This window comes from Stigmatopora argus, chromosome 1 (assembly GCF_051989625.1).
Source record: "Stigmatopora argus isolate UIUO_Sarg chromosome 1, RoL_Sarg_1.0, whole genome shotgun sequence".
Taxonomy (NCBI): domain Eukaryota; kingdom Metazoa; phylum Chordata; class Actinopteri; order Syngnathiformes; family Syngnathidae; genus Stigmatopora; species Stigmatopora argus.
The window spans coordinates 5,556,021-5,583,899 of record NC_135387.1 but is presented as its reverse complement, the minus strand read 5'-3'; the positions used below and the strand labels follow the sequence as shown (position 1 = coordinate 5,583,899).

At 41.2% G+C, this 27,879-nt stretch overlaps 2 protein-coding genes and 1 long non-coding RNA gene across 4 annotated transcripts in view; 1 reads left to right on the top strand and 2 right to left on the bottom strand.

Annotated features, from left to right (window-relative positions):
• fgd (faciogenital dysplasia) overlaps positions 1–13,984 on the bottom strand; it is a 55,454-nt gene extending 41,470 nt beyond the window's left edge. The window contains exon 1 of the mRNA XM_077603799.1: positions 13,626–13,984. Coding sequence (XP_077459925.1) covers positions 13,626–13,647 — 22 coding nt within the window. The 5' untranslated portion in view covers positions 13,648–13,984. The remainder of the gene's footprint in view (positions 1–13,625) is intronic.
• On the top strand, positions 997–5,877 carry LOC144076163 (uncharacterized). The gene is made up of 3 exons (XR_013300756.1): positions 997–1,095; positions 1,200–1,331; positions 5,690–5,877. It is a non-coding gene; the product is annotated as an uncharacterized LOC144076163 (long non-coding RNA).
• Positions 13,985–21,833: 7,849 nt separating the features above from the next.
• Positions 21,834–27,879, bottom strand: part of LOC144086449 (protein bicaudal D homolog 2-like) — a 35,497-nt gene continuing 29,451 nt past the window's right edge. For both annotated transcript variants that reach the window (XM_077616376.1, XM_077616444.1), the window contains exon 10: positions 21,834–26,171. In XM_077616376.1, coding sequence (XP_077472502.1) covers positions 25,823–26,171 — 349 coding nt within the window. In that variant the 3' untranslated portion in view covers positions 21,834–25,822. The remainder of the gene's footprint in view (positions 26,172–27,879) is intronic.

Genomic DNA, 27,879 nt, shown 5'->3' with positions numbered 1-27,879 from the left:
ATTGAATAGCAAGTAAAGTAATATATTTAGTTATTCTCAGAAGTTTGAAGTTTCAAATTTGTAGGACAAAAGATGTGATAGTTATCGTGATAATTATCGATATAGCAGCACAAGCGACCTGGGCCCATAACCCAGAGGTTGATGGGTCGAAGCCATCCTCTGCAACCTGAATCTATTTGTCCACCCACTTGTGTGTCCAATAATAAAGACTGGTACATCACTTTTAAAAAAATGCCACCCAATGGTACAGTGGTTCTTCCGCCTGACTTTGGTGCGGATGGTCTGGGTTCGATTCCCACTCGGTGGTAGTGTGAGTGGTTGTCTGTCTCTCTGTTTGCCCTACGACTGATTGGAGACCAGTCTAGAGTGTAGACTGCCTTTCGCTCGAAGACAGTTTGGTTAGGCTCCAGCAATCCCCACAATCCTTTTGAGGACGGGCGGTATGGAAGATGAATGAATGAATGAATTATTGATATCGACTAATAAAAAAAAGGCCATATCGTGATAACAGGACTAGCCCTGCCATCAACGGCAGCCAATGATTTGTACTGATTGGCTGGCCACCAATTCGGTCGGTCCACCTGTGTGGAGTTTGCATGTTCTCCTGTGTGGGTTTCCTCCGGGTACTCCGGTTTCCTCCCACATTCCAAAGACATGCATGGTAGGCTGATTGGACATTCTAAATTGGCCCTAGGTATGAGTGTGAGCATGAATGGTTGTTTGTCTCCTTGTGCCCTGCGATTGGCTGGCCACCAATACAGGGTTTCCCCCGCCTCTGGCCCGAAGTCAGCTGGGATAGGCTCAAGCACCCCCCACGACCTTAGTGAGGATAAAGCAGTTCAGAAAATGAGATGAGATGGTTTTTTCCCCTTTGTTACCTGTCCATGTGATTGCCCATTGAGTTCACCTGTCATCTCCCTGCCCCTGGTGTATCTCCTGCCTGCTGGCTTTCTTAAGTGACCCAGATGCTTCTGATTGTCTCGTCTACCCAGGTCTGTCTATTTCAACCCTGTGTGTTTGTTAGTCCTTGTCGAATCGTCTGCGTTGTTATGCCTATGTTCCGTGATCCTTGTTTCCCCACCTCCTCCCCGTCAGGTTTGATTTTTCTCAAGTCTTTGTTAATTTCTGATATTCCTGCCATAGTCATTTTTTGTTAGCGCACTCCACTCACTGTCCTTGCTTGCTTCTCCACATTTAAGGTCCTACTACGCATTCACGGACCTGCTCAAATGTGACACTAGAAGTGACCTCGAACTGGACACATCCGGCCCCCACGCTCCCAATTCCTCATGACCGTCCCTTCTGCGTACAGGAAGCCTGCTTCCACAGAGGTAGGTCTTCTAATCATCAGAGGAAAAACACAATGCCTGCACTGTTTAAAGGATCTGCACTCATAAAATGTGCACACAGAAAACTAGAGAAATAGGAACGGAACATGCTTTTACTATTAGGGCAGTTTTTTTCCCCATATGACTTTCCCAGGAAAATCCCCCTCATATGGGAAAAGTTCTATCTAGATCAGGGGTCTCAAACTCGCGGCCCGCGGGCCAACTGCGGCCCTCGGGACGATAATTTGCGGCCCCCGTCTTAATATGAAAGATTAATGTTCGTGCGGCCCGTAAGATTGATATGAATGACACTTGTTGTGTTCGGAGCTGAATGAACCAATCACGGTGAGGTATACGGCTCTGGAGGGCGGGACATCGGCCGGGCTGTCCAGTGCCTCGCTCACTCACTCATTCATTCCTCCAATCAGCTGGGCGGAGGAGAAGCCGTGAAGCCGATCACTCCGCTCGGCTTGCACACTCCTCCGCTGCTCTCAGCATACAACTGAATGAGGCGCTATGATCCGTGATCCAGCCTGTGTCAGTGTAGCCATCTTCGCGAGCGAAACGGAGAAACGGAGAGCGAAAGTGCGCATGCTCCACAAACCCGCGCGACTGAACGTGAAAGATCAACCCTAGACTCATTCCAAGTGGAAAAACATATTACAGAGCCCCAGAGATGTCTCTTTCAAAGCCTGGCGTGAAGAGAAAGGTCGTTGATGAGCACAGACAGTTTCAAGAAAAGTGGGGCGTGCAATATTTCTTTGTTGAACACAGGGGAACTCCGACGTGTCTCATTTGCACTGAAAAAGTTGCGGTGCACAAGGAATACAATTTGAAACGTCATTATACTACGAGACATGCTGAGGAGTACGAAAAATACCAGGGAGATGAGAGAGCCAACCAGGTTGCCAGTCTTAAAACATGTCTTCTGTGGCAACAGGATTTCTTCAAGAAGGCTACCAAAGACAGTAATGCAGCAGTCGAAGCTAGCTACGCCGTTTGTGAGTTGATTGCTAAAGCAGGAAAGCCATTCACAGAAGGTGAATTTATCAAAAAGTGCATATTACAGGCTGCACATATTGTCTGTCCAGAAAAGAAAAGTCTGTTCAACCACATCAGCCTTTCTGCCAACACTGTGGCAGAGCGCATTTCTCACCTGTCAAGTGACATTTATGATCAACTGTGTGAGAAAGCACAATGTTTCAGTGTATATTCAGTGGCTCTTGATGAGACCACAGATATCACAGACACTGCCCAGCTCGCAATATATATCCGTGGTGTTGATGACAATTTTAAAGTAATGGAGGAGTTGCTCACAGTAATTCCAATGCATGGCCAGACCACCGCGAAGGAAATATTTCACCAGCTGTGTGATGCCATTAAGAATGCCGGTTTGCCATGGAAGAGCTTTGGAATAACAACCGATGGAGCCCCATCAATGACAGGGAGGAAGAATGGACTGGTAGCACTTGTTCAAAAAAAACTGGAAGAGGAGGGTGTGGAGGAGGCCATAGCTCTGCACTGCATTATACATCAGCAGGCCCTTTGCAGCAGATGCCTGAAGTTTGACAATGTGATGTCTGTCGTTGTGAAATGCGTCAACCAAATCAGATCCAGGGGCTTAAAGCACAGAAGGTTCCGTGCTTTTTTAGAGGAAATGGAGTCAGAATATGGGGATGTGCGCTACTTCACTGAGGTACGTTGGCTCAGCAGGGGAAACGTGTTGAAGAGATTTTTTGAGTTGAGAGCAGAAGTAAAAGACTTCATGGAGATAGATGGGGTTGCTGTTCCTGTGCTAAGTGATCCCAAATGGCTCATGGACTTGGCTTTTCTTGTTGATATCACACATGAGCTTAATGTACTGAACAAGAAGCTACAAGGCCAGGGGCAACTTGTCAGTGCTGCCTATGACAACGTGAGAGTATTCTGCACTAAACTTGTGTTATGGAAAGCCCAGCTCTCTCAGACAAACCTTTGCCATTTCCCAGCATGCAAGGCTCTCGTGGATGCAGGCACACCATTCAGTGGTGAGAAGTATGTTGAGGCCATTTCGAAGCTACAGGAGGAATTTGATCACAGATTTGCAGACTTCAAGACACACAAAGCCACATTTCAAATTTTTGCGGACCCCTTCTCCTTTGATGTGCAAGATGCCCCTCCTGAGCTTCAAATGGAGCTCATTGACCTGCAGTGCAACTCTGCACTCAAAGCCAAGTTCAAGGAGGTGAGTGGAGAAGCAGACAAGCTTGGGCAATTTTTGAGAGAGTTGACCCCCAGCTTCCCTGAACTTTCACGAATGTTCAAGCAGACCATGTGCCTTTTTGGGAGCACATACTTGTGTGAGAAGCTCTTCTCCACCTTGAACTTCAATAAGTCCAAGTACAGGTCCAGACTTACTGATGAGCATCTTCAAGCTTTACTGAGGGTCTCCACTGCTTCCTCCCTCAAGCCAAATGTGACTCAGCTATGTGAGAAGAAGCGCTGCCAGGTCTCTAGCAGCAAGGAGTAGGCAAGAGAAGCCGTGTTCAGAATATTTCATATTCAATGTTCCATTCAAGTTCAGAAAGTTAAAGGTTAAAGAGCTGTTAATACAGACATTTGAAACGGAATAAAAATAATTCATTTTCTCTACTTAGGCAGCCAGTGTATATCTCTCATTATTATTATTATTTTATTTTTGTATTACTGATTGATTGATTTTTTATTCATCTTTAAGTTAATTTATCTAATTCATTATTTTTTGTAAAAAAAATAAAGATATTTGATAACGGAATGTTTTATCAGCGCTTTTCTTGTGGAAATCCTGATGCGGCCCAGTCTCACCCAGACTCTGCCTCTAGCGGCCCCCAGGTAAATTGAGTTTGAGACCCCTGATCTAGATAGACAAAACTGAAAGACATACGACTTAAGACAGATTCTGACTATGTGAAATATGGACAAATTGTTGCAAGCATTCATTCATTCATTTTCTGAACCGCTTATCCTCACATGGGTCCAGGGGGTGCTGGAGCCTATCCCAGCTAACTCTCTGCACGAGGCGAGGAACACCCGAAAATGGTGGCTTATTCAAACATGATAGTAACTATGTTACCTTAGTTTATGAGAAAAAAGAATATGAAATATGATGATTTTAAAAGGTATTTTTGTTTTTCTGTTGTGCAGTAAAGACATGACAACTCCCTCCTTACACTATGAAAAGTAAAGAATAAAACCTTCAGCAATTCTTTATTTTTATAAATTTACCTTCAAACCAAAAGTTGCTGTGCAATATGAAATAGATAAAATAATCAAATGAAGACATCATTACCATTGGAAAGCAGACTATTTTCAGCCTCACAAAAAGAAAGCGGTTCAGAAAATGAATGAATGAATGAACTTAACCCATTTTAACCTAAGATAACAAGTTTTAGATTTTTGCAACGTTTTCAAAACATTTTTATAAAATGAGGAAACACCTTGATATCAAGTAGGAACAATTTTACAGGCTGTCCTCAAACGAGGACAGTGGGTTAAGGACATTTTCAATAAGGCTGCTCTTTGCGCACAGGTATTTACGAGGCATTAAAAAATAAATAAAAAAGAAGGAAAACACCAGGGAGAATTCACTTGGATCTTTTAGTGCAGCGGTAGGGAACCTATGGCTCAGGACCCACATGTGGCTCTTTTGATGGGTGCATATGGCTCTCTGCTAACCTGTGAGGTGAACTATGAAAACTGCTGGTAAGAGTGCACGAATAGGGGCGTTACGTCAGCATTGTGGCATTGACACGACCTCTAGCGCCTTATAATTTTTTTTCCATTACACGCTTCTGCATGGATACTCTCATTGATTAGCAACAGCGTAACAGAGAATTCAGAGACTTTCAAATTGGTGAAGTGACTAAAAAAGGCACACATTTTCATGTATGTTGACTTTTACATTCAGAGTATGGCTCTCAAGGAATAACATTTTAAAAATATGAATTGTTTATGGCTCTCTCTCCGTCGAAAGGGTTCCCGACCCCTATTTTAGTGGTTCGGCTCGGTGTTGTCCTGCATTTCATAATCGTTTATTTTGGCCGTGTTATTGTCCTTTTGCGTTCATGCTCTGTGTTAGCCTATATTGCTGACATTCTAAAACATTTCCCCATAATTCTCTTCTCCTCTGGGGTTAGTCTGGAACTAGTGTTCATCACCAGCGCCCCCGTTCTCTGTGGTGATCGGGTGGTGTAATTGCAGTTTAAAATTACCGAATCTTTGTCGAAAGTTTTTAATATTATCATTGACAAAAATTATTCTGTGATAGTGTTATCGTTTTATCGCTCAGCTCTAATTTAGAGTATTCAACCAGCCTACCCTGTGTGTTTTTGGGATGTGGGCAGAAATCGAAATACCCGGAGAAAACCCATGCAAGCCCAGGCAGAACATGCAATCTCCACACAGTGAGTACCAAGAACCCAGAACTGTGAGGTGGACGCGCTAACCACTTGTCCACCAGGCCACCTCTTGTTATAAGCAGTTACTTTTTTATTTTGTCATCCCAATTATCACACTAAACATTTCTGAAACTGATTCAGACACGAGCAAATAAAGAATGGCACGTGATTTCTTTAGTTGGTGACACAGTCCATTTGTCTTGAACAGTTGGTACCATTTAGGAAAAGTAGGTCACTTCCTCCTTTAGCGTGTATAAGAGTGCATGTGCTTCTGCTAGACCCTACAATAATCCAAAAGACCGCTAGTATAAACACATTGTGCTACTCTGAGCAGAAACATCCTTAAACCAAACATGTCTCTTTCCCTCAAGTGTTCAAACTATGCAGCCTTCTCATGAGTCAAAGCTCTGCGGGTGCTGCCGAAGCTGGAATATCACTTGTCGCACGTGATTGCTTTTTAAATACTGCAGCTTCAGCAACACAAACTGTGGAAACGTTGTCAGTCGTGCGGAAAGAGCAAAAGCTGCTCAAATGTCATAGTTGCATCACGGCTATGTTCATTGTAGAGTCACTTGAGTCCCAGTGAAATAGGAGGAAAAATATACATGGAGTATCATGTTGCTGTAAATGCTTGACAAGAAATGCCTCTTAGTTGGACAAAAATTTGGTAAGATAAGGAAGAATGTCTCCCGGAGAAGTAGAAATTTTAAGGACCTAACTACATGTTTCTTTCCATTTTCAAATCCTGTTGGTGCATTATTAGCTTTTGTTCATTATCATAAATTACAACATCTGTTGCAATTATGAAAACTGAAAAAAATGACAGATGAACAATAAAGGTCACAATAAAGAAGAGTCTAGATTACTGTTATACGCCCTCTGGTGTATGGACCCTTCGCTTTCTTTATGTCACTGGTTTCAACCATGCATAATGTTACATAAATTAATCTTATTGCAAAATTTTCATAATTAGGCTGGCCCGGTAAATTAGGGGAAGATTAAGTGCGATCAGAGAGGCCAACAGCGACCTTGCACTGTGGCAGCGGGTCAGACAAGAGGGACCAGGAGCCAGGTAGAAAACCACAGTGCCAAAGGACACAATGTTGCTGAAAGCTGGGAAGGCGCAGAGGAAGAAAACCCCTCGGCAGAGGCTGAGCCCCCACGCGAACACAGAGACCCAGCCATCTCACACAGAACAGAGCCATAAGCAGAGACCAAGAAACCAGCAAGAAGGAATAAGATTAAATGGCCAAAATCAAACGAAGCAGAGACATGGCGCTCTTTGGACACAGACCTGATCAAGACCCTGGAGGAAAGGTTGCAGGGAGGTGTCAAAGCCAAGCTTAACCTGTTTGGGGATGTAATATACCAGACCTGCAGAAACAGGTTCGGTGAAATTACCTTCAAGCAGAAGACCAGGGGGAGGAGGGGAAAGGAGATCGCACAGCTCGTGCAAAGACGCCGACAACTGGAGGAAGGCAACCGAGTCAGAGAGAGAGGGCCTGAAAGTTCTGTGGGAAGAGGTTAGGCAAAGACTATCCAGGCTTCGCAAAGCTGAACGCATCAGCAAGCGTATCAAACTGAAGCAGAAAGAGCGAGCGAGCAAGCTTCTACAAGGACCCCTTCAAGCACGCCAGACAACTGCTGGAGGAGAAGTCCGGAAAGATCGAGAACACCAGGGAGATAATGAATCACCATGTCAGAAGGCAGTACAGCGATGAACTAAGAGACGTCCCACTAGGAACACCAGGGTACATACCCTGGCCCTCACCACCGACGGCTGAGTTTAACGTCATGCCCCCCAAGCTAGGTAAAGTTAGGCAAAGAGTGAAGAAGGCAAGGCCCTCATCAGCACCTGGCCCTAATGGAGTCCCCTACAAGTTATATAAAAACTGCCCCCAGGTATTAGAGCGACTCTGGTACCTAATGAGAACTGCCTGGAAGAAGCAGTTCATTCCATCAGAGTGGCAAAGGGCTGTAGCGGTCCTCATCCCAAAGGAAGCGAATTCCAAATAAATAGGCCAATTCAGAAGCATCGCCCGGCTGAACGTAGAGGGGAAGATCTTCTTCACGGTGTTAGCGAGAAGCATGTCCACCTAGAAAGATGTCCATTCTAGAGAATGTGTGCAAAAAGTCCCCCCCCCCCTTCTCTGTCCCTCTCTCACTCTGGGTGTTATTTCAGAGGGTTGGAACAAATAATTTGTTTTTAGTTAATTTCAATGGGAAACGTTCGTTCGAGTTACGAGAAGAACGACATACGAGCACAGTCCCGGAATGAATTAAGTTCGTATGTAGAGGCACCACTGTATTGCAGTAATGTTCAAGCACAGTGTAGTTCCTCAGAACAGCATTCACAGCTCCAAAGTTTTTTGCTTGAGTAAGTCGGGATGCGTTTCAAAGCTATTGCACAGGCACAAATTTCAAATGGAAAGTAGCAGAAATTATGTCCAAACCAACCCGTTTCACAACCAGCACTTTCAGTACTACTGTAGTATATTTGGACACAAGACTTATGACAAGTAAATCGGAGTCACACTTTTTGTACCTTGAGCAAAGGTAGACTAATATTACACTTCAACAACTTTTATGGTTCTTACAACTGGGTAAAGAGCCTCAAATAGAAGAACATTTGGGGAGATAAAAAAGAAAAGAAAAAGTCAAGAGAAGTTATCCGTCATGATGTAGGGCACTTTTTCCACATACACACTTGCAATAGTTAGATGATGCCTTGACTGTGTGGTAGCAGTATCCACACATGACCGCCATTAGGAAAATCAATGTGACACTCGGCCAAGCGTGGAAAGAGATTTGAGCTTCTGGATGGCTCGTGAAGTGACTCATTCTGTCTCACTGGTGTAACGTGAGTGACAGCAAGATAGCGTAGATAAATGTGGGTGTGTTTTAAGGGCTGATGTAATGTTAAAAATTGCTACTTGCGGGAATAAACAGTGTTCCTGAGTGACTGCTGCTATCAAATTTACCAAGTCTTGGTTAAAAAGCCAAAGTGAATGATTTGTGGTTCTTGTAACATGGAGCGACAGATACATCACATCTGAATAGATTACTATAAATAACAAATTTAAATGCAATTACGCTAAAAGAACAGTGCAGGCAACCGTTTGGTACCTGACCGATTAAGACGACGACAGCAAGAAATAAATCTTCACGGTCTTTGTCAGGAGAGAAATCTGATACAGGAGCAAAAAAATAATAATAATTTTTAAAAGGAAACATGGCTGTAAAAAAGTTGTGAGTAGATATCCACTCTCCCTATGCTAGTTTTCCATATTATCATTATTTTGGCAAGGCGCGCTTCATATTGGGATCCAAGATGTGCCTTAACTGATGACCTCGTCCTGCAAAGAAAATATTAATGAGTTGTTCGAAGTTACTGCTGTGTCCGGGTGTCATCGGTCATTTTTTCCTATTATTGAATGTGACCCATATTATTATGTTATAATTTTAATAAAATGGACAAAACAGCTGATTTTTTTTAAATATTAAAAATTACTTCAGGACCAGCAAAACAATGAAGATGTGGGAATACAATAAAGAGATGGGCACCAACCATTTGCACATTTTCCATTCCATTTCTTTTTCAGTGTTCATACTTCTTTTTATGTTTTGAGGTCAATTTAATAACACGTCAAAGACAAACTTGACAACAGGGCCAAATTACAACTTGATGCTCTCAACAAAGTGCCAGTCTTTTCTGTTTAACCGGTTTACAGGGCCAAACTTGTGAAAATACAGAAATTGGGAGATGCGTTAGAAAATAGCCAACACTGATGATATAGGAGAAAATGCATGTCAAGCTAAGAATAAAGCAAAGCCAAGCTAGGAAAGTAGATCAGCTTGCCATTATTTCCACACTCATTTCAGGCTCCATTAACCTGCCAAGCGTCAGTGAAATAATGTTTGAAATCAAATTGCAATGCTGCAGTTTGAGTTCAATGTTCCCGAGATATTGTATTACCTCAATAATTTAGATCAGCCTTCAAGGTTATAGCAGTTTGTCCGTTACTTCCATTATAGGTCCATCAGATCAACAGATATAAGGGCAATAGCACTTCAAGTCTCTAGCTCATTGAGTGTGTATGTTTGTGTGTGCAAGAGTAAAAATGCCAACTAGCTGTTGGCAGAGATTCTGTTGAAAAGTGGAAAAATAAAAACTAAACACCATAGACTAACAAACAGGCTCACTACCCTGTCCTGGTTTTGATGCATTTTCGTGCTGGTCTTGCTGGTGTCACCAGTTGCCAGCAGGGCAACCCTAAGATGCTGACTTTGCTGGGAGCAACAGTAAAACCAAAAAAAGTTATCTGTGGATTTTTAACCACAGACCAATCTGTTTGCTGCTGAGCAATGATGAACGTGTGACCAGTTGTCCCACAAGATTAGTATCCAGCATCTGCAGGGCTTCGTGTCATGTCTCTCTTCTCAGATATTTCCTCTTTGACATTTGCGCCTCAGTAAAATGCTCATGTCTTTATGCAACTGTAGAGCTAGGATTTTTACACATGTTTATTTTAGGCAGTACAACCAGCACATCTCTAAAAAAGTCAGTTAATGAGACGTAGTTTAGTGTCAGCATGAAAGCCAAAACTTGCTTTGGACGCAAACATATTGGATTATCTGCCTCCGTTTTTCTTGGAAGACATAGAATGGAGGCACTGTTAAGGGGAGAATTGTAATGATGATTCTGAATTCAGAATAAATACGTAGTACGGCATCCAAATGTTAGCGCACAAAATTTTACACTTAGTCAGCATGGCTGGGTAGTGGAAGAGGCAAGTCAAAGTAAAAAAAAGAAAAGAAAGGAAACTATAATAGTAATAGGGGCTTAGGGTAGATAATATTCTCACCGTCCTGCTCATTTTCCTCGTACTCTGTGTTTATCTCACAAAGAGAGGAGATGTTTACATTGGCTTGGTTAAACACAGACAGGCTCGCATAGCTTTTGTTAATAATAAATAACTTAAACAGAGAGCCACGACGTCCAAAGCTAGAGCATCTCGCTGCTTGTGAGAAACACCGCTGAGTTGTAGGAGCAGGGTGAGGAGGTGATACAGTCCTGAGTCCTGAGTCTAAAATCAATTATTTCTAATTTGGTAAAACTGATACACAGACAGTAACCTAAATCTTCAACTCCATTTTTAACCCCCAGAAACTAAAATGATAATATGTCACAGAGTGCACAACAAACAGAAAGGAAACAGAGGCAAAGAAGTGTATGTTTCTCTCTATTAAAGATGTATATATATATATATATATATATATATATATATATTGCAGTGAGGCTGCCTCGTGTTGTAGAGGTTCACTCGACTGACATCGGTGCGGGCAGGGGCGGGCTCGATTCCCGCTGGTGCCGGTATGATTGTGAGTGCTTATGGTCGTTTGTCTCTTTGTGTGCCCTATGGCTGACTGGCGACCAGTCTAGGGTGTAGTCTGCCTTTCACCCGAAGTCAGCTGGGTTAGGTTCCAGTAACCCCCGCAACCTTTTCGAGGATGCGCGGTATGGAAGATGAATGAATTAATGTTGGAATGTAGCTATGAGCTAGCACTAGAGCACAGGTGTCAAACTGATTCCAGAAAGGGCCAAGTGGGTGCAGGTTTTCCTCCCGACTGAAACAGCGCAGACAATTAGACCAATGAGGAGGTCTTCAGGAAGAGGCAGCACCTGTTTAATCCACTAGATCACAGGTATCAAAGTGGCGACCAGGGGGCCAAATCTGGCCCGCCGCATCATTTTGTGCGGCCCAAGAAAGTAAATCATGAGTGCTGACTTTCTGTTTTAGGATCAAATTCAAATGAAGATTATAGATATATTTTCTTTTGTGTTTTTAGTTTTTTTTTAAAGCATTTTGTAAAATCCAAAATAAATATATAAAATATTTTCTGTTTTCCACTTTAGTATTGAACATAATAAAAATATCTTGTTTCCTTTTGAAACAAAAACAAATGATTAAAAGACGTTTCCCTTACCAAGAAGATCAAATAAACATTGTTTTAGATCTAAAAACACTGAATATTTAGATCCAGTTCATTTAATCCATTTTTCTTTTTAAATAGCTAAATATTATATCTAAAATGGCCCGGCCCACATGAAATCGAGTTGAGGGTAATGCAGCCCGCGAACCAACCCGAGTTTGACACCCTTGCACTAGATGGTGCTGTCTTAATATTTTACATACAATATTTATTTGTATATACTGCAGAGCTAAGATGCAGCAGCACATAGTTATAGGTCCGAGCAGGCTGTTGAACATTGATGGCAAATCAAATCAAAATCAAAAGCCTTTATTGTCATCATACACAGGTGCGTATAATGAAATTGGTGGTGCTACTCCTCTATTACCAGCTCTACTTTGTTCAATTCGTTTCAGTTTGATTTAAAAAAAAAAAATTCTATCAAGAAGTACAATTAAATGACTGAATTAGGGCAACAGTACTTAGTCCTCAGCAAGTTTCTTTTGACCAACATAAGGTCAGTTCTAAATGGAGTAGAGATTGAGGACAATGAATTACCTGATCACACAGCATAAAAGTAGAAATGATTGCATCAAGTGTCCGCAGCGAACATCATCTATTTTTGAAGGCTTTCTTTAGTCGCGGTACGGTGAAAACCCCAGCTGACATTTGAAAAAAAATGTGCACTCCATCCTGGACTGGTTGCCAGCCAGGGCATATATAGACAAACATTTGTAAACTTGTTTTGACCCTGACATTCACACAATTCGTGCAATTTTGTACATTTTCAGAAATCATTGCATTTTAAGCGGGCATTTTTGCGTGTATTGTATCCCAATAGGTTATCATTATGCTCTTGCCAAAAGTCAATGTATATTTTTAAAGGGAGGTCACTGTTTAGTGAAGGCGACAACAGGTTGCTGCCAATTATTTTTTACCAGATCTAGGAGCACTCAAACAAGAGCATTAAAAGCCTGTCCTGACAATTTAAATGATTTGGAAGTCTACTGTGGTTAATGGCAGAAGCTGCGTTAAGAAAGACAATTAGTTTCACAAGACTGTTACAATAATGTAATGTTGCTGTATTCATTTTCAGAAATGATGCACTGAAATATTGTTTTAGTCTGCGATAAAGAACTTTTTGACAGTGCAAAAAAATAAACATTGTTTATTTTCCCATTTAGAAATAGCTTGTTTTTCTTTTTAATAATTGTATAGTAGAATATTGATTTCCTGATCCCTTCTCATCCCAACATATTTATGTCAGGCACTTTGTTTGGCAGCTAAGGGGTCCTTGGAGAACTTGTCTTTTGGCTGTTCTTTTTCTTTGTTGTCTTTGATCTAAGCCAAGCATTGTTATTCACATTAAGTACGTTGGAATTTGTGGGTTAGCATGAAAAAAACGAAATGGAGAATTGTCAGGAAGACGAAATACCTACTGTCGCGCTGAATACAGCAACCATTCATATCCAAATAGTCATTCACATTTATAAGTGATGCCAAGTAAGGCCATTTGGAACGGAAGTCGTGACCTTTGCTTTGTGACACACTCTTCCTCTTGGGCATCCTGATAGCTCACCATATTCACTAAATGGGATGCGTGAATGACTATGGTCTTGATCACTGTTACCATAAGTTCTAGAACGGATATAGAGCCTTAATGTGTTAACGGTGAATTCAGAACTCGGACGTCAAGCGTTTCGCTCCTAAATTTTGTCATGTCAACTCGAAAGACAACTCGGGATCGAGATGTGGAGTCGATAAAAGCTCGCAGCTGTCCCGCTGACAGCTGGCCACAACAACAACATAAGCTCCCCCTTCCCCCTCAAAAAACGTCCCAGGACGTGAAAAGCAGCCGCGAGACGAGTCACAGTCTAAACTTTGAAAACGCAAGTTTTCACGGGCTTACCAGTCGCTGAAAGTCCCTGCATCTTGCACTAAGTTGCTCGCAGGTCGGAACCTTTCCGAAGAGAAATGGTGCTTCCAACTCGGGCAAGCGTCTCCTCTCCTTTGCGGACACACTCGGATTACAGGACGGCACTTGAAAATGAATGTAAAATTCTAAAAAGGAAAAAGAAAAGCTCCCCGCGCTATGAGTACTTAATTGTTCCTTTGTGGATACAAATCAATTTTAACCAGGCCATTATGCCTTTTTTTCTGTAAAAGCGCCTTGCCTTGCCCCTCTGTTGCTGCTTCTCCCCCCTCTCCACATAAAGAACTCTGTCCTGTCCTCCCCGCTGCTGGAAAAATGAAAATGCGCGCATCCGGTGCCAAGCACGCGCACGCCAACCCCATTCATTGACTTTGCCTTGCCTTGAAGTCTCGTGTCATTTAGTAGTATGTATACTACTACACACGCACTTCAACTCTAATTGTCTTTTAAAGTAAAATTTCACTGTTATCAAGTGTCCCGTCCGTGTTGTCATCATAATAAAACCCTCATAAATGATAAACCATTGTACTTTGGGTATTATTTCCACTAGGTCCGTGGATATTGCTCACAGAAAAGGACGTTAATTACTTTTGCATAAAGAGAAAACCGTATTATCGACATTCTTAGACATATTTTAGTTCAGTGCTAAACCATGATATCCAAGCAAACCCTGTAAGCAAAGTATTTATGCAATGTCCTACATTTAAATATATTATAATTATAAGGGGGCGGCTCGGTGGCGCGAGTGGTTAGCATGTCACTAGGGTCATGGGGGGTGCTGGAGTTGACTTTGAGCCAGAGGCGCAGGACACCCTAAATTGGTGGCCAGCCAATCACAGGGCACAAGGAGACAAACAACCATTCACGCTTACACTCATACCTAGGGCCAATTTAGAGTGTCCAATCAGCCTACCAGGCATGTCTTTGGAATGTGGGAGGAAAAAGGAGTACCCAGAGAAAACCCACACAGGCCCAGGGAGAACATGCAAACTCCACACAGGTGGACCAACCTGGAATGGAACCCAGGTCCCCCACTGTGAGGCCAACGCGCTAACCACTCAGCCGCCGGGCCGGCCTCCTCACAGTATTGTAAGTATTTAAAAAAAATAATGTACCAACTTATCGCATATAACGTATTAATTTCCTTTTATCCTTCCAAATTATTTGTCCATTCCATTCTTTTTTGTCATGCTAACTAACTTAAAACCAAGACAATCAAGTTTGCTTTTACAAACTCTCTTCAGTGAGTTTTGTCATTAAAACAAATGCATTCAATAGATAGTAGTATTTTCCTTTAAGCAAGTATTTTAGTGTTACTAAAAAAATGGTCATCGACTTTCGGAGGAATCCTCAACAGACCACTCAGGTGAACATCCAGGGTACAGACATTGAAATCGTGGAGAATTTTATGTACCTGGGTGTTCACTTCAACAACAAACTAGATTGGTCTACAAACATAGATGCCCTGTACAAAAGGGGCCAGAGCCACCTCTACCTACTGAGGAGTCTACGGTCCTTTGGAGTGTGCAGGACACTGCTGAGGACTTTCTACGACACTGTGGTGGCATCTACAGTGTTTTATGCAGTGCTCTGTTGGGGATGCGGGAGCACGGAGAGGGACAGGAACAGGCTGAATAAGCTGGTCAGGAGGGCCAGCTCTGTTCTGGGCTGTCCTTTGGACTCTGTGGAGGAAGTGGGAGAGCGGAGGATGCTGACCAGGATGATGTCCATCATGGACAGCACCTCCCACCCCCTGCATGAGTCTGTGGAGTCCCTCCGAAGCTCCTTTAGCAATAGACTGCGACACCCTCATTGCAGGAAGGAGCGCTTCCGCAGATCCTTCCTCCCATCAGCTGTCAGGCTCTTTAACAAAAAAATGGCTGAGTGTTAAGACCTACCGTATGCATGCATGTACATTTATGTGTATGTATGTATATATGTGCTAAGCAACACGCTTATTCATTTATATATTTATTCATGTATTTATTTATTAACTTACTCATTATCTATCTATTTATGTCTAAAATGCCTTTCCTATTCCTGCATCCTCACCCTCTTGCTACTGTGACAACGAAATTTCCCGAATACGGGATGAATAAAGTTATCCAATCCAATCCAAAATAAATTAAAAAAACAGTACAAGCCATGAAATCTGAAATTTGAATTTAAAAAATGGAAAAATATTTTTTCATGCACAAAGAAATTAAAGGACACATCAGCTGGGAGGTACTCATAAATATTGATACACAGTGATGCACCTTGATGACTGCACACTTTAGAGAAAAAAAACTGAAATGGCTCCATGTCTGCTCGTTTGTGCTGCTTTCTCATAAGATGAGAATCAAAGCTTTTATGAGTCATAAACAAGCAATAGTGGCATATCATAGAATGAATGGAATGTAGCAACAGCACTCAGTTTCATGAAATTACGCCTTTAAACTCACCTCTTCAGACAAGTGTATTCACAGACAGACTTACCATGGGATGAACATTTTCACAACTACTTTTGTGACCTAGAGTGTTGTTAAAGGTGCCTCTAATTTTTTTTAAAATAATTACGTCATGAGGCGGCCCAGCGACTCGAGTGATTAGCACGTCGGCCTCTCATCTCTGGGGTCCTGGGTTCAAATCCAGGTCGGTCCACCTGTGTGGAGTTTGCATGTTCTCCCCGGGCCTGCGTAGGTTTTCTTTGGGTACTGATTCAGGGTGTCCCCTGCCCCTGGCCCGAAGTCGGCCAGGATGGGTTCCAGCTCCACCCGTGACCTTAATGAATGATATTTACATCATTAATGTGATATGCATGTATGTTTTTATTATGTATATTCTTCATTGTTCCCATTCTCTAGGGGTCAGGAACCTTTTTGACAGAGTTAGCCATAAACAATTCATATTTTCTAATGTTATATCTTGAGAGCCATTCTCAGAATTGAAAGGTAAAAATACATGAAAATGTGTGATTTTTTGGTCATTTCACAACTTTTAACGTATAAAAAGTCTCCGACTTCTTTTTACAACATTGTTATGCTGTTGCTACTAAATCAGTATGAAATATATCATGCATGTAGAAGAGTAATAAAAAACACAATTATGATTAAAGTGGTGGTAGAGGTAGTGTCAACGCCAAAGTGACGCTCTTATTAGTGCGTTCGGGACTCAGCTCTCTCACCAGTGATTTCCATATTTTACCTCACACGTTAGTGGAGAGCCATATGCACCCAGGGAAAGAGCCACATATGGGTCGCGAGCCAAAGGTTCCCTACCCCTGCTCTCAGACTACCCGGATGACACTGCGCCTCTAAAATACAATTGATAACTAGTCAGTGATCTGTAAATGCGGGTCAGGAATTTGTAGAAGTATCAGGGATCAAATACTTCTAACTAGTCTTCATCTTCGCCATATATTTCTGAGCTCAAGGTTTGATTCCCGTGTGGACTTTCCATCTTCTCGTGCCTTTCTGAGGTTTATCCAGATAAAAAAAAACATGAATGATTGACACATTCACACTGTCCATATTTGTGATTGCGAATGTGAACGGTCGTCTCTTGGTGTCTTAGAAATGGTTTGCAACCAGTTTAAGATGTAACCCTCTCTTAAGGATAAGTAGATCTACAAATGAATGAATGGCATTTTTCAAAAGCGAAGCAAGAACATCATGTGACAGCATCTCCCTGACTCGCCTGTGTACAGCATGAAGACAGAGTAACAGCCTTTCACTACTACTAATTGGAAAGCCATGACTCCCATTTTTGTCATTTTTTCTGTAATTAGTACAGTTGCAAATAAATGGCAATGGGATCTCTGCTGTGCCTGAAAGACTGAGTTGTAAAAAAAAGGAATGCCCATCAAGCCATCCAGGGCTGTTGTTGTTTTACAACAGGCTCACAATCCCTTTAAAATAGCCTCTTGCGAAAAATATTCTCCACTCCACTCAGAACCACATCAAGAAAGTGAGAGACGCGTAATTAAATGTGTGAAAACCATCACTGTAAAAGTGTGCCTATGAGGAATCTGGTTGTGTTGCACATTTGAATTTATTTGTGATGCTAATTACCATACACACCCCTGAGTTCATACAGTTGCTGTTATGCAAATCACCTGGCTGTTTTGAATCAACAGTATACAGTATACTATGGGGGTCAGCTGTGGAGGGTCTGGAATGAAGCCATGAGGTAGGAATGATAAATACAGTGGCACAGTGGAACTACATTACACAAATGAAACATCCTGTTTTGATAACAATGCTGAGCACCTTATGAGATGCTTGAAAACACTAAATCATAGCAAGAAACTGGTGTAATTCAATGGCCATATTCGTGTTTTAACCACAGTCCTGCCATCAGCTGTATCGCGGTTAATGTAGACCAGAATGGCCGCGATATTTGAAAAATCGCCAAGTATTATAACTATTTTAACTATACTACCTTTTTTTCTCTCTTCAGTGCTGAGTTAGGACTCAACGATTAAGGTAGCAAAAGTGGCTCCCGCTTACGAGTTTCAGCAGGAATTTTCACATTTTATGAACTTTAAAATATTATATATATATATATATATATATATATATATATATATATATATATATATATGTGTGTGTGTGTGTATATATATAATATTATATATATGTGTATTATATATATAGGCGTAGGGATACGTCTTTGCCTTCTCGCAGTAGTAGGGAAACGTCATTGCTTTCATCAACTATGATTGGCTAGTGATAGAGTAGGCAGACCAAAGCTAAAGTGATGGACAAAATATAATATATGATTCAGATATTTCTTAGGCCAGCAGAGAAGGCCTTGAAGGCCCCGACGGCACACCACCGGTATATATATATATATATATATATATATATATATATATATATATATATATATATATATATATATATATATATATATATATATATATATATATATATATATAATTTCTGAACCGCTTTATCTTCATTAGGGGGACACCCTGAATCGGTGGCCAGCCGATCGCAGGGCACAAGGAGATGGGCAACCATGCATGCTCACACTCGTACCTCGGGGCAATTTAGAGTGACCAATCAGCCGACCATGCATGTCTTTGGAATGTGGGCGGACACTGAAGTACCCAGAGGAAACCCACGCAGGCCCGGGGAGAACATGCAAACTCCAAACAGATGGACGTGACCTGGATTTGAACCCGGGACCCCAGAGCTGTGAGGCCGATGCGCTAACCACTCGGGCCGCATATAAATAAATAAATAAATAAATAAATAAATAAATAAATACATAAATAAATAAATAAATAAATAAATAAATATATATATATATATATATATATATATATATATATATATATATATATATATATATATATATATATATATATAGTTTTCTACAGTGCTGGGTCCTAGTAGCAAGAGGGGCTTCCGCTCACGAGTTTCAGCGTGAATTTTCACATTTTTATGAACTTAAAAAAAGAATAATAATAATTAATAGCAGTAAAAAATCGCAAAGTGAATTTGCGATAAGTGAATTCGCGATAGGTGAAGTCGCGACGTGTGTTTGCACTAACAATTACAAAAGCCAGTCAAAAAACAAAAAAAAAACACAACAACAAAAAACGCCCAGAGGTGTGCCATTTGGTTCTGCAGTAGAATAGTTTCAAAGGAGATAAAACTCAAGTGAGTTTGCCTGAATCACATCATGAGGCCGAGATCACATCTTCGTTGCATGGTCACGCTTTTGTTGCCACCATCAATGGTCTTATTCCTGCTCCAGTGGCTCGCGTCTGAAAATGTGTATTTGTACTAAGTAGAGCCACGTGAGTGCGTCCTCTCAAGACCAGCTGATCGTGACTCTTCCCCTTCGGGCTCCACATGGATTTATCACATGGCTGATGCTCATATAAGAGGACTCTTTGTAGGCACATAACCCAAAATCTCAACTCTACGTCAGTGCGCACTGAAAACACAAAACTGTGTGATGGCGACATCACGTGGTTACTTTTAATAATGCTTAGACCATTTTAAAGTGACAGCTGTTTTGTTGCTTGGCCCCGCCCTTAACATTACTGTATGGAGCCATGGGAGCAGTCCCACTGACCCACATTTGTCTTCTAGTGCGGCCTAGAGAAGAGATAATGCAGGGGCCCCAACAGGGACTCCCCAGCTACAAATATGATGTCATGTATTTTGACCTAATGCATAGTCCAAGGAATGACTTGACATCTTTAGTGTGACTTGTTAAAGGCAGGGTGGCCCGGTACAGCAAGTGGTTAGTGTGTCGGCCTCACACCCTTGGGGTCCTTGGTCCAAATCCAGGTCACATCCACCTGTTTGGAGTTTGCATGTTCTCCCCCTGTATGGGTTTTTGTGGGTACTCCAGTTTCCTCCCACATTCCAAAAACGTGCATGGTAGGCTGATTGGACAGTGAGCATTTTCTTTAAGTCCTAAATAATCACCTTTGACATTTAATAGGCTACATAGAACCATTTGGTTGCCATTGATGGAGCTGGACGTCCAATCCATTTTGGCATTCACAGCCAGTCCTCACAGTTTAACCTCTTAAGACCCAGACTCTTGAAAGGCATGCATTTTTATTTTCTCGTTGATATTTAGGCTAATTGGGACCCGATTGGTGTAAAAACAAAGAATAATCATTTTACTTGATGCAGTTTCTGAGAAAAATGATGTCAACATTATAAGTAGACGCCAGGCCCTTGTAGTCCAAAATTTAACATTGTAGTTTTTGACAACCAAAAATGTTATGTCCACACGTGAACGCCAGGTCATAAGAGGTTAAATGAATTTGAGGTTTGTCAGTGTGAATGGGTGACAATTATAGTGAAATAATACTTTTAAATTTTATTTATATATTTTTTATTACGCCACCTGATGGTGTAGTGCAAGGGTGTCAAACTCTGGTTGGTTCGCAGGCTGCATTAACATCAACTCGATTTCATCTGGGCCGGACTATTTTAGATATAATTAGATTTTTTCTTTTACATCGCATTAAAACAAATGGATCAGAAGCCCTAAATTTTCAGTTTTTATAGATCTATAACAATGTTAATTTGAGCTTTTTTCACGTTAAATGTCTTTTAATCATTTGTTTTTCATTTCAAAAGGAAACAAAATATTTTTTATGTTCAATATTAAAGTGGAACACCGAAAAATGTGTATTTATTTATTTATAGATTTTACAAAATGCTTTTTGAACTAAAAACACAAAGAAAAAAATGGATGAAAAAAACGTGCAACTATTGATGTAAAATGGGGTAAATCAGGTACATCTAAAATCTTCATTTGAATTTGATCATAAAACAGAAAGTTGGCACTCATGATCCTTTCTCGGGCTGTACGAAATGATGCGACGGGCTAGATTTGGCCACTGGGCCGACACTTTGACACCTGTGGTGTAGTGGTTCACTTGCTTGGACTTTGATGCGGGCATGCGTGGGTTTGATTCCCGATAGTGGTGGTATGATTGTGAGTGTAAATGGCTGTTTGTCTCTCTGTGTGCCCTACAGCTGACTGGCGACCAGTCTCCTCTAGAGTGTAGTCGTTGCTGTGCAAAGGTCCCTTTGCTGATAAATATATTTATTCATGCATAAAATAGAAAAATAAAATAATGATTAATAATTTTGAAAAACTATCATGTTCACCAAAAATAGTCATTGGCCCTACTATAGTTTTAAAAAATAGATTTTGCATGTTTTTAATACTTTTTCTCATTCTCAGGATACGGAAATCTAGTTGATCCATTCTTACAGCTTTAAATTCCTTTCAAAGTGTCAATATAGAATCTCAACCGACCTATCCGTGTGTAGTTTGCACTTAAAATCAGAGGACGCACTGTGTTTAAGACCCCGACAACTGCTGCTTAAAATGAGCTGAACAGGAAGTGCAAGGGGCATAAAAGGTCACTGCAAAGAGCTGTGTGGGTGTATCCCCGGAGGGACGCTAGGAAGGACGGAAGCGGGAGGAATATGAGGGAGATGGTGATTGAGTTGGGCAGTGGGAGTCTTGTTGTGCAATGCATGAAACGTGATCTTGTAGCCATCCACAGCTGGGAAGCTCTCCAGTCTGTGGTGTTCCTCTGGGAGTGCTCAAGCTGCTTCATTTCGCCACACACTTCCCTTCTTAACTCTTCATTTGCTGTTGTCGAGGAGCTACTGTATGCACATGAAAATACATTTAAAAAAACAGACACAATTTCTGATTTAAGTCACTTTTATTGAATTTAGCCAGCATGACTACCTTTACACAGTTTCAACCATATTCAAGCTGGAAAACAAACCAAACACTTTCGAGTTAGTTCAGCAGTAATACATCAGATTCATCTCACTTAATTTTTGTCGTATTTTCCAACACTTTAAAAAGTTCCTAGGTTAGTTTTCATTGCTGTGTAAAGGTCCCTTTGCTGATAAACATGCATATGACATTTACTTGTAATCAAGACCCCGAATCATAATGCACATTATTGAGAAGAATACAGTACTGCATGACAAGTCAAATAAATATTAACGTACAGGTGGTCATTATTTCATATAAAGATATCAAACTTATTATGGATCAATACTGAAAAACACAATGTAACGATATAAGGTTTGCACAGCTAGAGTAATTCTTACAATGCTGCAGCTTCCAGCAAACAGAAAACCTTACTTTTTCCTTTTAAATAGTATCAGAATTGCACATTTTTTTTCTTGTTAGCATCACTTCAATATTTTTCATTTTGAGGCATCAACAAACAAGCATTGGCTATTATGCCGCTCTTGGTCTTTGTTGATGCAGTTTTTGTTTTCTGTTTCCTGAAAACAAATTGCTTGAAGACAATGTATAAAAAGACACACAAATGGAAAAAAAAAACTTAAGATAAAATGCGCCCTCTGCACATTTCCCCCCCACCCCCAATAATACTAATGATACCCTCACCTCACAAAGCTTGTAGTTTCCAATACACCTAGCTACACAAACACAATAAAGATGCTTGGAGCCATTTGTACAACAACAGGAGGCCAAAGGGACTTTTGGTTGTCAAAGTTGGATTTAAAAATAAAACATTGTGTTAATACCCCTGAATTTAATTATAGGATCACTGACTCGCAGAATTCAATACAATCTTGGATCTATTGAGCTAATTCTAAAACTATATTTTCAGTCACGCAAAAAAGGGCACAATTCCCTTCGCGCTTATTGCTGCTCGTTGTTGTTTTGAGTCCCAAACCCTCACCCAGAGAGTAACAAGAAACGTAAAAACCTAATCTATAATTCTCCCTTGAAATAATGAAAGGCACTACTGGTCAGTAACAAAGAACTAACAAAGCAAAAAGATCCCAAGCCCAATGACACCTTTTTGCAGTTGGTGCTTGTCTGTCAGACCTTAAATGGTGTACCAACATTTGGCACGATAAACGAAGAGAGAATGAAGCAATTCCAATTTGGAATTTAATGGTCGCAATTGTAGAGAATTCTGAAGGCCAGTGATCCGTTTCAGTGGAACGCCCTCAGTAAGAAGCTTGGAAAAGTCCTATCGGTCAAATTTTCCCAAAATCACAACTTACCGATTCAAGCGAGAGCGTTGTCAAGTTTCTTTGAGTTATTTTGAACTATTCCTAGGAATAATAAATACACGAAAAACCCCAGAATTGGATCACCCTGGATTTTTGTAGCGAATATGGCAGTAGAACGAACATAACAGATAAATAAACATCACAAGATTTGATGAAACGTTACGACTTAAAGAATGAGTATAATTAATGGATCATTCCTTTAGGATTAGGCAAAAATTGTAGCTCTGTGGTTTGTGGAGTAAACTTGTAGTTTTTGGACACACATAACATTAAAAACTTGTTATTTAGAATATTCTATACTGAATATCTCACAAACCATAGTACTACCACGCTTTCCTAAAGGTTAATCATAGTCAATCCTATATTAAGAAAGTGCACAGATTAAAAACTAAAACAAATAAATCAAAAATGGCCAAAAGAAAAACAAAACAAAAAACATCTCCTCTCTGCACACAACCAGCAGCCCAAACCAGAGGAGATGATGCATTCTTTTACATAATTTCATGAGTAATGCTTACGACATGCAGGATGTTAAATATGTAGTGTCATGTGTAGAAAACATAAATATGAAGTAGGAGGAGCTGACTGGGTGACATTAGCATATGACATCGTGTAAAATGGACGCAGATTTAGGCAGGTATGAATTAAAGTGAAGACCACGTCATGGGGTCCAGTTGATGCTCAGCAAATAGTGAGCTTTTAAATGATCAACGTGTGACTCAGCTAATCTAATTCTTTTGGTTAAACAACCAATGCTTAGTGTTTTCACCCAGTTTCTCCCTAGAGGAAAAGTCCATGGCCTCATTACCCCTCATAATCATGATAACAACGGTCCTCCACTTTGCTCAGTCACTGTCTTACACGTACGTGAATTACGTTATTAATCAACACAAGCGTGAGTTGACATCCAAGGAGGCTGCCGCGGTCTCCAAGTTGTGAGCAGTCACTTTACCCACGCTCACACAAGCAAGGTTGACGCGATGCTATTGTCTCACACTCTTCACTTTACAGAGGAGGGAAAAATACAACAGCAGGAACCTGCAAGATCATGAACCTGAACATGATTCTGTTAAGAATATAGAATTTCATATAAAAAAAATTGCAAAATTTGTTCAATCTTGCAGGAACCCCTCGCATCAACCTTGCTTTTAGAACCATTAGAGTAATATTTCTATGATCCTGAAGCGTATTAAAAACACAAGCCCCACTCTTATTTTTTCTTTAAACTACTATTTGCGTAACATAAATTCAGGAAGGGGTTAAAGCTATTGTGGCTACTAAGACAGTACTTTGCTTCTCTGTACACCAAACAAAGTGAAAAAGGAGCAGGAGATTCCATTTGACCACACATTGGTAACATACATGTGAGTTCAAAAGGGGTTAAAACACAAGAGGAAAGATGCCACCTTCAAATAAATCTGCATGTGTATTTTAAGGTTGACATCAGGGGGGATGCTGGCAATCTAATACTCATTGTGAATTGGAGACAGGAGAAGCACATTGACCGAGTAACGGAGAGTAGGACACAGTCAGGGCTTAACGTCACCAGATACCAAGATATCAAGCGTTCGCTTTGTCAGGCACTTTTGCCATGTAGTTTGTTTGTTTGGAGAATTATCGTCCAATTGTGCTATTTTATAATTCAAAATGACCATCTTGTTCAAAACTATACCATAGCTCTGTTCACAGTAATCAAAAAAATTTTTTTTTTTTGCCAGAGGCACCTACAGTATGTTGAAGCGCACTTATTTAAAGTATGGAGATCAATTTGTCAAATATCCTGTCTCCCTCTTCATATGGCTCTGGCAAACGACCTTTCTACATTTCAGCGCACAATTAACTCTTCACTAAGTAGTACACGATTCGATCGTGCACGTCAACAACAGAAAAGCACTTAAAAAGGTAATTCAACTGCAAAGTCATGCGTTTCTACCGAGCCTCTATTGCTGCGCTAGCATCACAGCTTTAACTCGAAATCAATCCAGAAATATCAAGCAGCCGTGGTCACAGGTGCTCCTTTATCGCCCATCATCACAAGATTTGGATTTTCTCGTGTCGATTCGAACAAAAATCGACCTTTGTGAGCGCCGGTTGAGATTGCATATTATTGTTCAATCTTGTAAACTTTTAACAGTGGTCACTGAACTTTTGTTTTAGAAGGAGCACCCGTGCCACCAGATGTCACCTTTGTACATCAGTGTGTCTTCATTGCGTCTCCATGAGGCATTTCTCTTGTAGGACAACACACTCAGGAGGCAGAAGAATCAAGCAAAAGCACAAATACCACCTCATACTTAATATGTACAGCACAAAGACTATGGAAAGAATAGACGCTTCAGTATACCCAAAGTCCCCTGAACATAATCGGGACTAAACAATCCACATGCTGCATTTGTCTACCACAGTCCAAATCAAGTGCACACGGTACACTTGTGCATAACCATTGCCTTTGGACTAGCACACACAAGCAGATGGTTAGTCACACAGCAGTCCCTAGAGAAGCACATGCCGACTAGGGAGCTAAGCAAGCGAGTGGGGCTCTTTAACACTATGGCGGGTTGGGGTGGTTCTGGCAACTTAGGCCCCCCTCCCCTCTGTACACAGCAGTCCTTAGACTCGGATGCTGCTTCAGTCGCAGTAGATCTTGTATTTCTCACTGCAGAAGACGGCGGGGGCACCTAGAAGGCCGCTGGGCATGGCGTTGCTGTGCTCGATCTGGGCAGAGCTGATGCAGGTGGCAGGCTGACCTATGTTGGGGATACGGGCAGCGCTGGTGGAGGCTTTGCCACGGGTCTTGGATCGCACGCCGGTCCGGCGTGTCTGCTCGTGGTGGAACTCCAGGTCCTCCAGGCGTTGCGTCAGAGCCAGCTTCTGCTGGATAGCCATCCTCAGCAGAGAATTGAGGGTCTTCTTTTCATCCTCTGCTGCAGACAGCTGTCTCTGCATGGCCTCCAACTGAGTGACGTATTCGTCACAGCTGAAGCCGAAAAAAAACATGGGACATGTAGATTAATTATCATGTTTTTTACATGCACGTTTTACCATTAAAGCTGCTTATGTGTCATTCCTGGATAATATCAGTTACATTTAAAAAATCATTAGTTTATGACTGGCATGAAAACATTTTTCTTTCATGCTACTGTACTTCTTGTGGAACCCTTCTGCACTAGGTGGTGCTATTTAGTCACCAAGTCAATTGCAGCTTTCCAGCACGCAGTTATATTTCTGCATTGTTAGTTAAGTAGTTCAATGGTATGAATTATCATATATTACACACATTCTTATAACTCCCTACTTAAAAAATCAAGAATCACACCAAAGAAGCCATTATACCAAGTTAAGGATTTGAAATTCAATTCAGTTTAATTCAATAACAGTTGCAAGAACCTCATCTCACGTCATTTTCTGAGCCGCTTTATCCTCATTAGGATCGCGGGGGGTGCTGGAGCCAATCCCAGCTGTCTCCGGGCCAGAGGCGGGGGACACCCGGAATCGGTGGCCAGCCGATCGCAGGGCACAAGGAGACGGACAACCATGCACACTCACCCATATCTAGGGGTTATTTAGAGTGTCCAATCAGCCTACCATGCATGTTTTTGGAACGTGGGAGGAAACCGGAGTACCCGGAGGAAACCCATGCCGGCCCGGAGAGAACATGTAAACTCCACACAGATGGACATTACCTGGATTTGAACCCAGGACCCCAGAGCTGTGAGGCCGACGCGCTAACCACTCACACCACCGGGCCACCTAGTTCCAAGAATGTAATTCTCTAAAATGGCTCTGAAAAAAACAAAAATTCTGATGGTGAACTAAGCGCTCTTGTACAACCCCATACAAAGAATTAAAAAAGCAAAGGGGGAAAAAAATTAAAGTCTATTTACATGAAAAAAATACAAATATATACATCTGTATCGGGATCTGCGGGCTGTATTAAAAAGAAATTGATTCCTTTTCACATCAGAAGTTTGTACAAATATTACAAGATCAGCACAAATTTCTATACATTAAATAAGGTATTTACACTACTATTTACATCACCAAACCTGTCAACTTACGTTTCTCCCGCATTTTATAATTTTTTTTAATTATTTCCATCTTTTCAAATTTTTCTTAAAAAGTACATTTTTGGGTAAAACCGACTTAGTTTTACCCATTTCGGCTCAAATGCGAATCGACTCAGTCACTGGGAGCAGACGAAAATGTCATCGTCGACTGCTAATATTGTCATGCTTTTAAGCTTTTCACACGTCCGCCTTTTCACGATATATAAATATAGCGCATCAGCAAGCAATGTACCCAGACAGCCAAGCTGTCAGCATCATACAGTGACATCTACAGAATCTTGAATTTAGTGCAAACAAAAGGTGCACTGACTGATTGGGCACCATGTCCACTTTGGCGAAAATGTTTTACTTTTAAGTGCGACCTATGTGAGTAAATATGTCCCCTATTGCTTTTTTACGGTTTATATTGCTTAATAAGGGGAGCAATTGTCCGAGGTTTACAGGTATGGTCCTCGAGGCTACCTATCCAGTTTGTCTTCCTTATCTCCCTTTCCAACACACCTAAATTAAATAATCAGGCTCGTTATCAGGCTTCCAGAGAGATTGGGGAGGGGTTTATCAATTTATTTAGGTGACCTTGAGGAGGGAGAAAAAAGACTGGCCTTCGAGGACTAGAGT